General features: G+C 38.0%; 1 protein-coding gene across 2 annotated transcripts in view; it reads right to left on the bottom strand.

Moving 5' to 3' along the window:
• COL25A1 (collagen type XXV alpha 1 chain) overlaps window positions 1-13,978 on the bottom strand; it is a 453,131-nt gene that overhangs the window by 16,045 nt on the left and 423,108 nt on the right. Inside the window, exons 29-33 of one of the 2 annotated variants that reach the window (XM_081304125.1) lie at window positions 13,822-13,848; window positions 8,189-8,224; window positions 6,576-6,629; window positions 1,598-1,651; window positions 166-192 (exon numbers count right to left, since the gene is read on the bottom strand). In XM_081304125.1, coding sequence (XP_081160251.1) covers window positions 166-192; window positions 1,598-1,651; window positions 6,576-6,629; window positions 8,189-8,224; window positions 13,822-13,848 — 198 coding nt within the window. The remainder of the gene's footprint in view (window positions 1-165; window positions 193-1,597; window positions 1,652-6,575; window positions 6,630-8,188; window positions 8,225-13,821; window positions 13,849-13,978) is intronic. The other variant, XM_081304126.1, reaches the window with a different exon arrangement.

Genomic DNA, 13,978 nt, shown 5'->3' with positions numbered 1-13,978 from the left:
ATAAACACTAGTGTATTCTATATTGCTGTCCACATGCACAGCAATATATGCTCTATGCATAGTTATATGCACAGAAAAAATAAGTATTCTTGCTATCCTTGATGATGGAGACCATCAGCATCTATTATCATAGGGAGATAGATGTTTGTTGTCTGTATTACTTACATCAAGACCAGGCTCTCCATCTTTCCCCTGCCAAAGAACCATAGTAGCTACATTAGTGTTCCTAAGTTTCATGAATAGGTTATTGTTTTACTTAAGGCTGCCTGGACATGCAACCACTTATATTAGAACAATTATTTCTGGAATGGGAAAAGGATTCTCTATTGATTAGTAATACAAATCTGTTCAAATCAAGGAAAGTGATTGTTAGTGTTGCAGTTAAGGGCCATGAAAGTCTCTTTCTGATTTTATACTGGGTTAAATAGATTGGAATTTTGCTAAAGTTTAAGGAGTGCTATCAAGCTATCAGTTAAAGAGTGAAGTCAAAAGCAAAAATACTGTTTAGTTGATTTCAAGGCATGCCAGCACTATTAGAGGATGAGAATCAATGCTACTTTAATTTGCTAACTTAGTAGTTAACTCAATGGGTGAAGAATATGAAAACTTCTTATTGTTAAAATAGTTCTAATGTGGCCAAATGTACACCTTCTATATGAATGTTAACACTCTAAAAGTCACAACTTAAACTGTTTTTAAGCAACCTTTGCAAATGAATGATTCCCAAGTATAAAAGGAGTCATCAGACACTTAAATGCAAAGTTGAGAAATTCGCTCTCTTGGTGACAACCCTGGTGTGTCCCTCTGTGGATCCACCCAAAGTTCCCAGAAGCTGGTATGATTCCACTAATCAGATTTTGACATCTATCTCAAATTCAGTATCTGAAATAATCATAGGTTATTATTTCAGTTCACCAAAACTATGCGGAAGGTACAGGGAGATTAAAAACCTTAAAACAATATATGCTGCTTCATTGCCCCACCCTGCTGAATTAATTCTAATTACTGCAAAAAAGTAAACCCGAGGTCTCAATTGGATTCTGTGAATTTTCTGGTAATAGAACACTATCAACCTTCTATGCTCTGAAGACCATTTGTCCTTAGTAACTTCGATCACAAATGTCCAGATCACGATAAATACCAATTTATTTTCAAGGATCATCTTTACTAGCAAGAGTGCTTTTAATCAATAACCTATAAAAATAAAGTGTGAAGAAGATCATTGTCAATGAAACTTCCACACCTGCTTTCAGAAAGCGACCTTTCAAGGAGGTGGCAGTTAGGAGCATCCAGTCAGGTGGCACAGGGAGGGCATTATCTGACAGTTGGAATCCTGCTTTCAGGTTAGCAGTATTCATCCTACGGACAGTCTGAGCCCTTTAGTCTTGTGAAATGCATGGTGTGCGCCTATACAGGATGAGAGGGTGTGAGACAAATGTGACCTATCTGTGAAGAACATGGAATTATCTATATTTATGTAATTAGTGGAGTGGTTTTGCTTTTTTAATGTGATTAGTCTGCCCCACAAGGGGAGGGTTAACTGTGTCAGTGACAAGTCAGTCATGCAGAAGGTGGTGGGCGTGCACACTGAACTCACAGGCAGGCCGTACGGTCCTCTGGGTCCAGGCTCTCCCATAGCTCCTTTTTCCCCCTAAAACACAAAGCAGAAAGTCCAAATCACACATGCACACCTTTATCCCCACACGTTCTCTTAAAGTCTATGTACAAAGCCTCAATCTAATGTACGATCCTACCAAAATTTCAAAGATTCAGGTTCCTACAGGATGACTGCCAGTGACAGGGAAAGTAATCCACCATGGCATATTTTACAAAATGACCTTTGAAAGTAGTACAGAAAGAGACTGATGCTGCCCAGTTGTGCTAAGGGTTTGCCTAGTGATGATGCTATGCTTGGGTTTCTTCAGCATTATTGTGAAACATTGGTTACTACTTAAATTATAGGCTGAGTATCCATTATCTAAAATTCTTGGTACCAATGGGTGGATTGGCTTTCAGATTTTGGGATATTTGCATATACATGATGAGGTATCTTGAGGTGGGACCAGCCAAAATACAGAATTCATTTCTTTCATATATACCTTATGCACATAGCCCACAGTAATTTGAGATAGTATTTTTAGTATACCTGTACTTGGACTGTGACTCCTCAGATGAGATCAGGGGTGGGATTTTTTTCACTGTGGCATTGTATCTGTGCTCAAAAAGTTCAGGGTTTTGGAGAAGTCTTGAATTTTCAATTTTTGGATTAGAGATGCTTCACTTGTACTACATTTTAAGGAATGTAATTAAATACTTCTCCCCTTATTAAATCTCTCTTGTTCAGAGAAACTTTTGACCATCTCCTTCCCTTACCAAGCTGTGTTTTACTTCATGGCCCTTACTCCCTGGGAGACACTCAAATATTTATTCTCTGCTCCCTTCACTAGAATAAGCTCCTCAGGGTTTCAGGACCCTCTCGTCCTTCCATACAACATCCAGCACATAAGTAATATTTGTTGAATGAATGAACCAAGTTGGGTCAATATAATGGCATACATGTTTTGATTTCTTTAAAAAAGATGTTTAAAAGGTTTTATGTTTCTATTAAATGCTAGCTCAGGTATACATTGTCTTCTTCACTGTCTCTTCTACTTCATAGACTCGCCCTGGCTTAAATGACAACCTTGGATTCTTATAAGAAAATAAGTTACTGAAGGTTATTCTATGAATAGAAATAATTGTGATTACAGAGATAGTCCTCATTTCAAATAGTGTTTTTCTCTCCAAATTAAATTTTTTTTTAGTATTTAGCATGAAAAATTCAGGAGGTAGTGATGTTAACATGAGTAGCCTAACAGAAAATATTACCTTTATTCACACTTGTGAAGAAGTTTAAAGTTCAGCAAACCATTTTTCATGGGTAAATAGCCAAGTTCAGCTGGGCACAGTGCCATACACCTGTAATCCCAGTGGCTCAGGTGGCGGAGGCAGGAGGATCGTGAGTTCAAAGCCAGCCTCAGAAAAAGCGAGGCACTAAGCAACTCAGTGAGACCCTGGCTCTAAGTAAAATATAATATAGGGCTGGGGATGTGGCTCAGTGGTTCCGTGCTCCTGAATTCAATCTCCAGTACCAAAAAAGAAAAAAAAAATCCAGATTCAGCTGATTTTACCTGCAAAGGGACATGGCATACCTGTTTTCCACCCTCCAGATCTGTATGCAACTCATTCTTCCTGAATCTAAATTTAAGGGTTTGGTGAAGCTAACAAGCACTGTTATGTAGAGGCACATCTAGGAAAGGTGAGATTACTGAAGACAATAAAAACTTATTGAACTCATGATTACTTTATTTCTGAAGCAGCAGCAGTTGGGCTCAGTAAAGTAGCCAGGCTTTAAATGACACAGATTTAAATGTGAATTCTACTTCTGGAACTTTGTGTGGCCTCCAGCGACTTTTAAAACTTTCTGTGCCATAAAGGAAGAAGAATAATGCACATTTTGCAAGAACCGTTCTAAAGATTAAAGGTGACAGTAATATTAAAATTATATGGTGGCAAATAGTATATACAAATTATATACTATAAATGGGAGTTGTTATTGGTAGTATACAATTAGAGGTGATGTTTTTAATGGATAGGGTTTGACAACCTGAAGAGCATCAATTCAAAACCAGTGTCCTTCACTTTGATTTGACAGTTTTACTCATGATTTTTTAAAACAGTGGTATATGTGTGGTGAAAGGTGGGAGTTTTAAAAGGGATCATGGACACTGGAGTAGGTCTAGCTTGAAATAGATGCAGATTATAGATTTTGATATCACCAGGGCCTTCCCCTTCCTCCAACGAGAAACTTGGCTTTGTTTTTGTTTTTTGAAATGAATATATTATGGGCTTATTTGAATAAAGCTGTCATTAAAACATCTGCTGGCAGAATTCCTATTCTCAACTAGCCCTCCCCAAATAATGACTTTAAGCTAACAAGGAAGGCAATTTTCTTTGTCTGGCAAGTGACTTCTTTGAAAGTGGACATGATTTGTTGCTGACCAATGAGGCACTGGGGGCAGTCCATCGGCTGAAAGTCTGGGGTAGGTGTCTTCTTTGCTAAGGGGACACCAATGCATCATATCTGTTCTCTGCCCATCTCACCTTGGGACGCTTGGGACTGTTGCTCCCAATGTTCTTGCTGGCAGAAGATGAGCCCTGAGGCAAAGCCAGAATCCTCCTTCAACTATTTTGCTATATGAACCAGTATATTTCTTTCTCATTTAAGCCATTTTGAGTGTAAGTTCTGTCCCTTTGAGTCAAAAATATCATAATGGCCCCGTCTTGAATACTTTTAGGAATGAAACAGTCACCCAGTAATTTGAATGGGTAACTTCTTTTCCTGGATTAGATAATTCCCAAAGATCTGTTGAACTCTCAAACCCAACATCCTATAGAGTTCTGAAGCAGTTTACCGAGGATGAAGAAATCAGCCAATGTCAGGGAGCACCCGGAGTCTACGAAGCTGAATATTAATGCTGTCAGTCATATTGCAGACATTTTGAGTAACCATGCCTGCCAAGGGTCTAATTTCTTTTAGGCTGGTCGAATTTCATTTATGGTCTTTACTTTGCATGTCTACACTGAGAAATTGTTCCAGGATGCCTTGCCTTGTTGATTCTTACCTCTTTAAAACTTGAAATTTTTTTCCATGAGAATCCAGATGGCACCCCAATTAACTGTGAGAATTGCACTCCAGTTTGGCACTTTGGATGAGGGGCACTTGGAGAGTACTGATACCTGATCCAGTCAGGATAGTTAACGTGCTGAGTAAATACAAGTGTAACACTTCACACTGCACGCCATCTGACTTAAACTATGCCTTCAAAAATTCTTAGCGACTTCATTTGCTCTTCTAGTTAATTCTGCCCCAGCAATGAGACCTGATACTCTTGTGACACTGTGGAGCTATCGGAAGTAGCAGCTGATTGACCAAACGGTAAACCCTCTTGAGCCCCAGGGCACTCTGCCAAAGACTGCTTGAGATTTGCTGCTCCAATTTTAGTACCAGGGCTGGGTTTCTTCATATGATGCTTGAAAGTGAATCTACATCATTATTGTGGAGGCTCTTAGCTTTTGAATATTTTTAATTAAGGAGATCTTCAGAAGTTGTTGGTTTGATCTTGGAAATAAGACAACAGCAGCTTCAGATCATATATTCCTTTAGGACTCATCTCCATCTAGAACCAGTCTTGGATAAAGTCAGCCTTCAACACCACACGTGCATCCTGTACTATTAATTTTGGCCTCTTCCTCTGGTTAGTTCTTGCATACATTTTTTCCACCTCTGCAATTCAATTGCAAACTCTTCTAGCTCAAGGAAAATAGCTGTTACCTCTCCAGCACTAAGTATGTATGTATAAGTTCTAATAAAAGACTATGGGATGATGAATCAATTATAATGATATTATTCAATGTACTGGAGCAAATTAGCAAAGTAGGCTTTCTATAAGTAGAAGAGTGTTTCCATTTAACACTAGAAGTCATACTATGCTTTGCACATAGTAACATTTGATAAATATTTATCACATGAATGAATTCCTTTTATAGAAGGTAGAATTGGAGAATTGGAAGGTATGTCAAAGAAATCACTACCTGGCTCTCTTTTTTTTTTTAAAGTAAATTATTCCAGATTGGTGAAAATGATCAAGTTTTTATAAGAGCACAAACTTGCACAGTGAATCATTCTAACATATTGAGGCCTTCACTTTTAAGATGCTTTCTTTATATCCTTGCTGGATGATAGAGAAATTAATGATACAAACCTATTAAGATACACACACACACACACACACACACACACACACACACACACAGTTTTCCAAGGTGAGGAAATGAAAAAGGGAGAGAAGTTCCAGATAGATGATCAGCTGCTGATGCATCAGTACATTTTTTTGTGTCAGATATTTATCTTCCATTCTGAATGTCTTCTCCCCCCGCCCCCAAGGATATGGAAACATGGCCTAGCAATAGAGAGATTAGTGAAAGGTTTTTGTTTTATAATGCACAGAAATTATTTCCTTATGGCTAAAGAAAAACAGGCCATTCTTTAGCTATAAAAAAGGTGGGGGGCACATATAACTGCAGAGAAGAATACTTGGGTTTTGTAATTTCCTTTGGAAAAAATGTTATAACATTCCGAATGAATACAGTAGCTTTATATTAAAGATTATCAACCAGAATACATAGGTACTCCTGGAAATTGTAGGCCCATTGACTTCCACTTTCTGGATGAAGGCCAAATGAAAATATCTTCCTTATGGGTAGATGAAGAATAATTGGAGCTATTTATTTTAGCTATGTAAATGTATGCATTGTTTTTATTAAGACAGCCCTATTCTATTTTATACTCTGTGGTTTTCTTCTCTCAGTGTTAGGACTCTGAACTGAAGATGCTATCTATTTTCATTTAATACTTGATAGCCCTTTACTTCTTCTGGAAAATAAACAGTCCAAGTTCAACTAATATGGAAAAGTCATGCTCTGTGTTTCCTTCAATACACAGTTTAAGCTTAATAACTTCAGGAACAACTTACTCTTTCTCCTTTGGGGCCTGCAGGGCCATGAGGTCCCATAGGACCATCTGTACCCTGAAAAAAAAAAAGATAAAAATAAAACAATGAGACATACCACAAGTACTGCAAGAAAAGCAGCTCTGATTTATTCTGAACCTTTTCTGGTGAATGATGTCTTAGGATGTCTGTAAGACAACTCATCTCCTTTCAAAGTGCTTTATACAGGATTCTTTCAGACCAGTGGTTTTCATGAAACTCATACAAAAGGGATGAATTATATTAACTGCATGATTCAATGAAGAGTACATACAAAAAGCCATAAATCATGTTTAGTTATATATTTCACTGACTAAATGGAGCCTCTTCACTTTGCCCCCATAATCCTAAGAAAAATGAAACCGTCTTTCCTTCCTGTCACCTCTTCTTCAAGCCCTTTCTCCACATTCATGGCCACCCTTGGCCAAGCACACTAAGAAGCTTTGTTTGCAGCCACATGGAGGCTTCAATGCTGATTCAAGTTAAAGAACAAAAACAAAAAAATAGCATTTAACTTTTTTTTTTTGCTATTCTGTAGGGAATAGCAGGGGCTCATAGGGATCCTCTAGGTTCTGCCTCAGTGACTGAAGTCACGAGGCTCTCAAGTCACAAACCAGGGAGCCACAGTGATTAATGGCACCACTGAATTCTGCCTCCCGGTTAGTTCAGGATCTCTGTGATAGGCGATCTATCACTATAGGAACACTGGGGTCCACAGAAAAACAATGTCTGCCCAAAGCAAGTTTTTAGAACTGAAAATATTGGAATTTCTTTCAGATTCTTAAAAACGTGGCAAGAATTGGAAGATTCTGCATAGATTTGCAAATAATTTATTATAATATGTGCAAATGTGGAAACTATTTCAGCACAATTTTTCTACAGTACTTCCATTTCTACTCTATTGTCCTGGTTTATTCGGTTAAAGCCTTGTGATATGAGAGAATTCCAAGTTTCAAACTCATTCTAATTTTGATGAATTCTCATCATCTTAAATGATCTTTACTGCCCCAACTCGAAGTTCATCTTTGGAAGATTTCTAAATACTGAGTATCTGCAGCTGAAATTTAAGAGATGGAGCTGTTAAGAACCAAAGAAAAGAGTCAAGATGACAAAAGGCAGATGGATCATTCCACAGACAGACACTTGAAAGTTAGTTCCAAGGAAGAAGTTACATTTCTAAGATGGGCATAATCCTAAAAGGAAAAGCTAGTTAAAATAAATTCATATTACTTTAATCTCTTCAGAGGACCTCAGTCATGGAATGATAGGGAATATTTTATTGGTTATGGAAAAATCCACCTGGGATACTAAGATAATGAAGCCAATTGGATGGGTCATTCTTCCCACATAGTAAGATATCCAGTTTTGAACTTGAGATTTCAAAGATATCCTGGCAGTTGAGATTGGATCTCAAAACACAGCTGCAACCCACTCTCTACCTTTCCCATTTTCCGCCATTTTGTCCACCTTCCCCTTTGACTCCAGCCCCTGAGTACCCCTCCTCATCGCCTGATGAGAGCACACGGAGCAAAGGGGTCTGCCCTGAAGCACGTTTCACAGCCACAAAGCATGCCAGAGCAAGACAGGGACTGACTCACCCGGGCTCCTGGCTTTCCGTCTAAGCCAGATGCTCCCTGTATGATTTGGTTGGTAGCAGGGTTGGTGGGTGTAACACGAATGACAAGAACAGAGATTAGTATGAGGTGCCAATGAACAAATGCAGCACTTCAACAACATAATACACAGTCACGGGATTCTGGGATGAATATCACATTGCTACAAATTGTTAGTTAAAAAAAACAACAACAAACCACGTGACAATAAACACCCCACAGATGATGGCATTTTTAATGACATTTCTATTAGGCAAATTCTTTTTACAGAAACCAAGTTAATGAGGTTTACAAAGTGTACTGCAAAGTAGTTACTGGTTCCAGTAAGAAGCTTCTATCTAAATTCCATCTGAACTTCATTTTCTAGAGACTGAATCATTTACAATATATTTCTTTAGGTTCTGAAGGGAAAAAAGTGGCAATCTTGTAAGAAGGGCTCATTATAATAATCGAGGTATGTGTTTCAGAGGAAAAAAATAGAGGTCGAGTTACACTTGTTAAAATAGTATTTGTGGACAAACAATGCTGGGTTTTAATGTGCCAGGATGACTCTGGATTTTATGTGAATGATAGTTATTGTATTCCAGGTTGTTCCTACTGTTCATGTTAGTGACCGCTAGAGGGACTTCTAAGAACAGGGGAAAAAAAAAAAAAAAAAAACAACTCAAGAGCAGGGTGTGGTGGGAGAATCTTTCCCAAACTAAATTGCTCCTCAATTCATTTCAAATAATCTTTCATCGAAGCCTGAATTTTAAAAAAAATGTCTTAAAGATCTAAATCTGTTCCCAGGCAATGGATGCTATTCTTTACCTTGAACTCTAGGCTACATAAAAACAGTGAAGGATAATAAAAGTGACATTTCCAATGTTTGTTTCAATAAGTACAATTACTTATTTGATGAGGCTTCAACGCCCAAATATTTATTTATAGTACTTAAAGATCATGAGTATTTAGGAGGACCATGCTATGTCAAGGTCTCAGAACTACTTTCCAATTTTGTGTTTCAGATAAAAAGAATCTATTCAGCTGAAAATCCCACCAATGAAGCTAAACAACATACTTTTGGGGTATTTTTAGAATTTTTAATTCAAAATTCCTTCAGGGTGATTCTATTATGAACCATAGTATAATTAATGATTACAGTAAAAAAAGTGTATTGCTATTCTTTAATGGTAGCAGACACAGAGATTTTGGATAGATATTGCATAAAAATTATCAACAGCTCTAAATTTTGAAACTGGAGAAAACTAAAAAAATCAGGTTAATAGTTTGTTTCTATTACCCTTTGATGCTTTATTATAACATTTCAAAATAAATGGCCAAATGATAATTTTACGTGTGAGATATCTACCTAGAATGCTGAATTAATGACTTACATATGTTAGAGGTTTTATGCCTATGGTTCATGGATCTAATTGGTGTAACTTAACCTATTTCTAATATAGGGTTTTATCATTTAATCAATAAATGAATACATACACAAAATCTCCTGTGCCTTATCTATAAAACCCTGGCTCTCAAGTGGACCCAGTGCTTAAAGCACAGGGTCCATGGGAAAAATAAGTGGTTATTAATCCCAACCCCAATATCTCAAATACAAGGATAAACTACGATCACTGATTTTGTCATATCTCACTAATGTATTCTACAATGTTCTTTACTGATTTGGCATTGGCTGAATAGACAGCATGCTAAAAGCTTAAAACTAAAGCCTCATATTCAATAATAGATTTTTGAAAAATCTGTTGGGGCATAATGTGCATGAAGAGAAAAATCCCTTTTTCATTAAAAATAAAAATCTTTAAGCACTTGTAAGCTATTTCTCCCATACTATCCACCATTGCTATAAAGACCCTCATAATGGGGAATTTCCAAAACAAACAACATACAACATGTAGAACACGATGTGATTGATATGCAAGGAGCCATAGCACTGACCTCTCGCCATCAACAATGGCCAATTGCATACCTGCCACCAGGAGGGCTACAGTTTTTTGATACACAAGGAGAAAAAAACAGTTGATAGCAAATCTTATATTGCACTCAATTATAAAAGCATTTGGGAGAACTAGTGGAATGATGAGCATAACATTTTTGGAGGAGGAGGATGGGGGAAGAACTGTCAGCCCTGAAAGAAGAAGGTTGGCATGTATGTAATTGAAGAATGACAGAACATCCACAGCATTGTTTGGGGTCTTCCTCTAACACAAGAGGAAACACTGGAGAAAACAGAACTAGGCTGAGCTCTGCTCTGACGTAATGTTTTCTAATTCCAGAAATCTCAATGGTAAGTAAACCAGAGTTGTTGTTTAGGGTAGAAAGAAAAATCTGAGATTTGCACTGAAATGGAAAGTTTTCTTTACTTACTGGAAGACCAAGGGGTCCTCTGTCACCCTTTTGACCTGGTTCACCCTTCAATCCTTTAACACCATTTAACCCTGGTTCACCCTAAATGCAAAAGCAAATGCTAATTTTGGTTGCTATTATGGGTGTTTAAAACGTGACAGAAGAGAGCCAGTCTCTGAAATAGTTGCAGATTCCAGTTTTATGTAACAGCAGAGTCAGGCTTGATTTGTCTTGCATCAGATCAAAGATTAATTTAAAGATACACTGAAATCAACAAATAATGTTCTAGAAAGCAAAACTCCTGAGAAACTGTGCTTCTTCCTGTCAAAAGCTGTATGACTGAGTCCCTGAATTTTTGAGTTCCATCCCAAGGAAATCAATGTGAACACTACATTGTTCTAATCAAGCAAATCAAAGACAGAGTGGAGGATGCTTAAGCAGGCCCAGTAGGAAAAACCCACTCTGCTGGAATGGAAAACTGGAATTTGCGGGACAGTGTTATAGACAGATATTTTAAGCCTTTAAGCATTTTGCCCAGGAGAATGAGCTAAAAATGTAGCAGCTGATGTTTGAAGTAATGCCATTCAGCAAGTTCTCCTTTTACTGACATTGCCAAGTCGGTTCCTACACAGATTAATCAATACTCTACAACAAATTGCCAGTCCCAGAGGAGAATATGAAGATCAAAGAACGTGAATGTAGTTCTACTCACCATCCATCTGCCCAATGTTAGAATCTGCCCAATGATTTTAACTCAGGCTGACATTATAAAAGCCATGCTAAGTGATAAATTCTCCTGACAATTTATTTAAAATCTAGCATACCTATTTTCCATCAATAATCACATGTTAGAGATGGACACAAAGATTTGACTGGAACACTTTTCAACTTTTAAATATAGATATTAAGTTTTCAAGGAAGTCTTGAAAGTTTTGTGAAAGAAAGATGATTTCAGGCTGTGGGAGGGGCTATGGTCCCATTAGCAGAAGGGACTTAGGCAGTGTTTACCCAATTTGCCTGACAATGAAAACCAGTGTGGTGGTTGTCAAATATAAAGTGGTCCAGAGCCCTACCCAGGCCACAGGAGCAGAAAATGGGTCTTTCTCATAAGCCTCCCAAGTGAACGTCTCACCAGAATGTTCTGTGGAACCATGCTGGCTAGATATTTGAACTTTCAAAGGGGTCATAGAGTCATGGATGCCTTGGCGTGACAAGGTGGATTTTCAGGATTTTGATGATAGGAGTTTGCAGTGCAGACACTAAAGGAAATTCAAACATGCTATGTTTGGTAAGGTCTGATCCTGGGAATGCCACAGTCATAGTCAGTGTGTGATACTAAGGCCAAGGCTTGCTAGCCAATTTCAGTCAATTGGTTTAAACTTATAGCTCTGCAGGTATGTGCCCTATTAGCCAGTGGTATTTAGATGAAGGACAGGCAGGGTAGCCCTAGTAGGCTATGGAATTCCTCGGTGGAATATCATGCATTGACAGGAGCAGACAATGATTGAGAAGGTCAGTTTAGAAATGGTCAAATCCAGTTGAAAGAGACAAAATTTCATGTCTGGACCCAATTCCAGTCCCATATCTGTCATTAACTAGCATGACCTAAACTTTCTGGACCTGTAGTTTATCAGCAATAAAATCAAGGAACTAGTACTGGTCATCTATGAGATCTTTTCAAATTTATAATGATCTGAAATCTGACTTAAATAACAAATAAAATCATGGGAGGAAAAAACCGATTGGATTTTAGATATTAAAGGGATCTTAGGCATTCAATGGTGCTGGCATATCTGAATCACTCTGGGAACTAGAAACAGTCTTGATGGCTTTACTGTTGGTCATTATCATTAGGCTGATCTTTGGTGGCACCTTCAATTCCAAGTAGAAGCTAAGACTGGGAATCATGGATTTGGTCTAGGATAGAAAAAAGACCCAGAGAAGTTAACTACAAAGATCATAAGCTAGTAGATGGGCTCTCTCCTTCTGACCCTAGAAAAGTACTTTCACCCCAGACTCTATTGCATACATCTGAGGCTCTGACACTGGCCTTAGCAGAAGGCAAGGCATTCTAACAAGAAAGAGGTGTGAACCCCTTCCCTTCTTCAGTGTCACCTGCCTGACCTAAAAAGGAAAATCAAGGTGTCCTAAGTTTGACTAATACCTACTGGTATTGGATGAGAGAGGCTATTGGATGAGAGAGGCCAGATTACCGAGGAGAGAATGGGCTGTCTCTGGACTTTCTGATGCCCAGCATCAACATGTCATTTATGTATCTCCACCACCTTTTAAATTCAATGACTCACTATGAGAAAATTTCAGGAGTTACCAACTTTCTCTTTAGCAACCTTGAGGACAAGCTATAGATTTTTTTTTTCTGTTTGGAAGAAAGTACCAAATTACAAGGTAACAATAAATGCCATGTATCAGGTGTTTATCAACAACTGCACCAGATATTTGCTAAGTGTCTTATAATTAGCCTCATTAGAGCATCACAACAACTCTAGGAGATAAGTTATCTGGTTGAATAAATTAAAAATCAGACAGAGTCAGTAATTTGCTCAAGGTGTCAGTGGCAAAACTGAGATTAGAACAGAAGTTCTCATCACATATGCTCTCTGGAAGGAGGAGCTTCCCTTTCAGGGCTCATTTTCATCCTCTGTGATGTCCTCTATGTCTATGTGAAGATAACATCTTCACAATGGAAGCTGCACTGATTCTGACAAGGACAGATCTCTTTTAACACAAAGTACACAGAATGCAGGTGAGTGATGAGTGATGTGGTAGGCACCTGCCAGCGCACCCCCAACCCATTCTACACCATTCTGGCCTCTGGGAGAGCACAGAACTAAGATGTTGGGTAGTCAAAGCATTAAGATGCAGTCCTGTGTGATGGCAAGCAAGACATTTCAATTAATAGCAACCAAACCTACAGCTAGAGACACCAGGAAGGGGGCGAAAAAAGCACCTGGAGCAGTCTAAGAATCTCATTGGATGTCTGCTAAGGGGTTGATTCGAATATATAACAATTAGTAATTTAGGAAACTTTTACTTAGCAACAAGAAAAAAATAAAATGAGGAATAATTTAACTGTAGGTGATATCACTTAAATTTGTTATAAGTCATTTTGTATTAATATCTGAATGCTTAAAGGCTTAAGGATTATCAAAATTACTTGACAAATAAATAAGACAGGACAGACATGCTTCCGTCATGCTTCCCCCACAGATAATAAAGAAAACAGAAATCAAGTAAGGAATGTGTTGGATTACCTTTGGTCCAGGCAGTCCATGGGGTCCCTATAAATGGAAAACATGGCTTTTAATGAAGAATTGATTCACTGTTTCCCAACAGAAGTGAATATTTTATCAAGAAGCAAGAGTTATAAAACCAGAATTTTCTTGTTTGAGCTATTGTGAGAGGTGGGTC

Source organism: Spermophilus citellus (genome assembly GCF_964194105.1).
Source record: "Spermophilus citellus genome assembly, chromosome: 8".
Taxonomy (NCBI): Eukaryota; Metazoa; Chordata; class Mammalia; order Rodentia; family Sciuridae; genus Spermophilus; species Spermophilus citellus.
The sequence above is the reverse complement of the archived record's forward strand: the minus strand, read 5'-3'. Positions and strand labels throughout refer to the sequence as shown.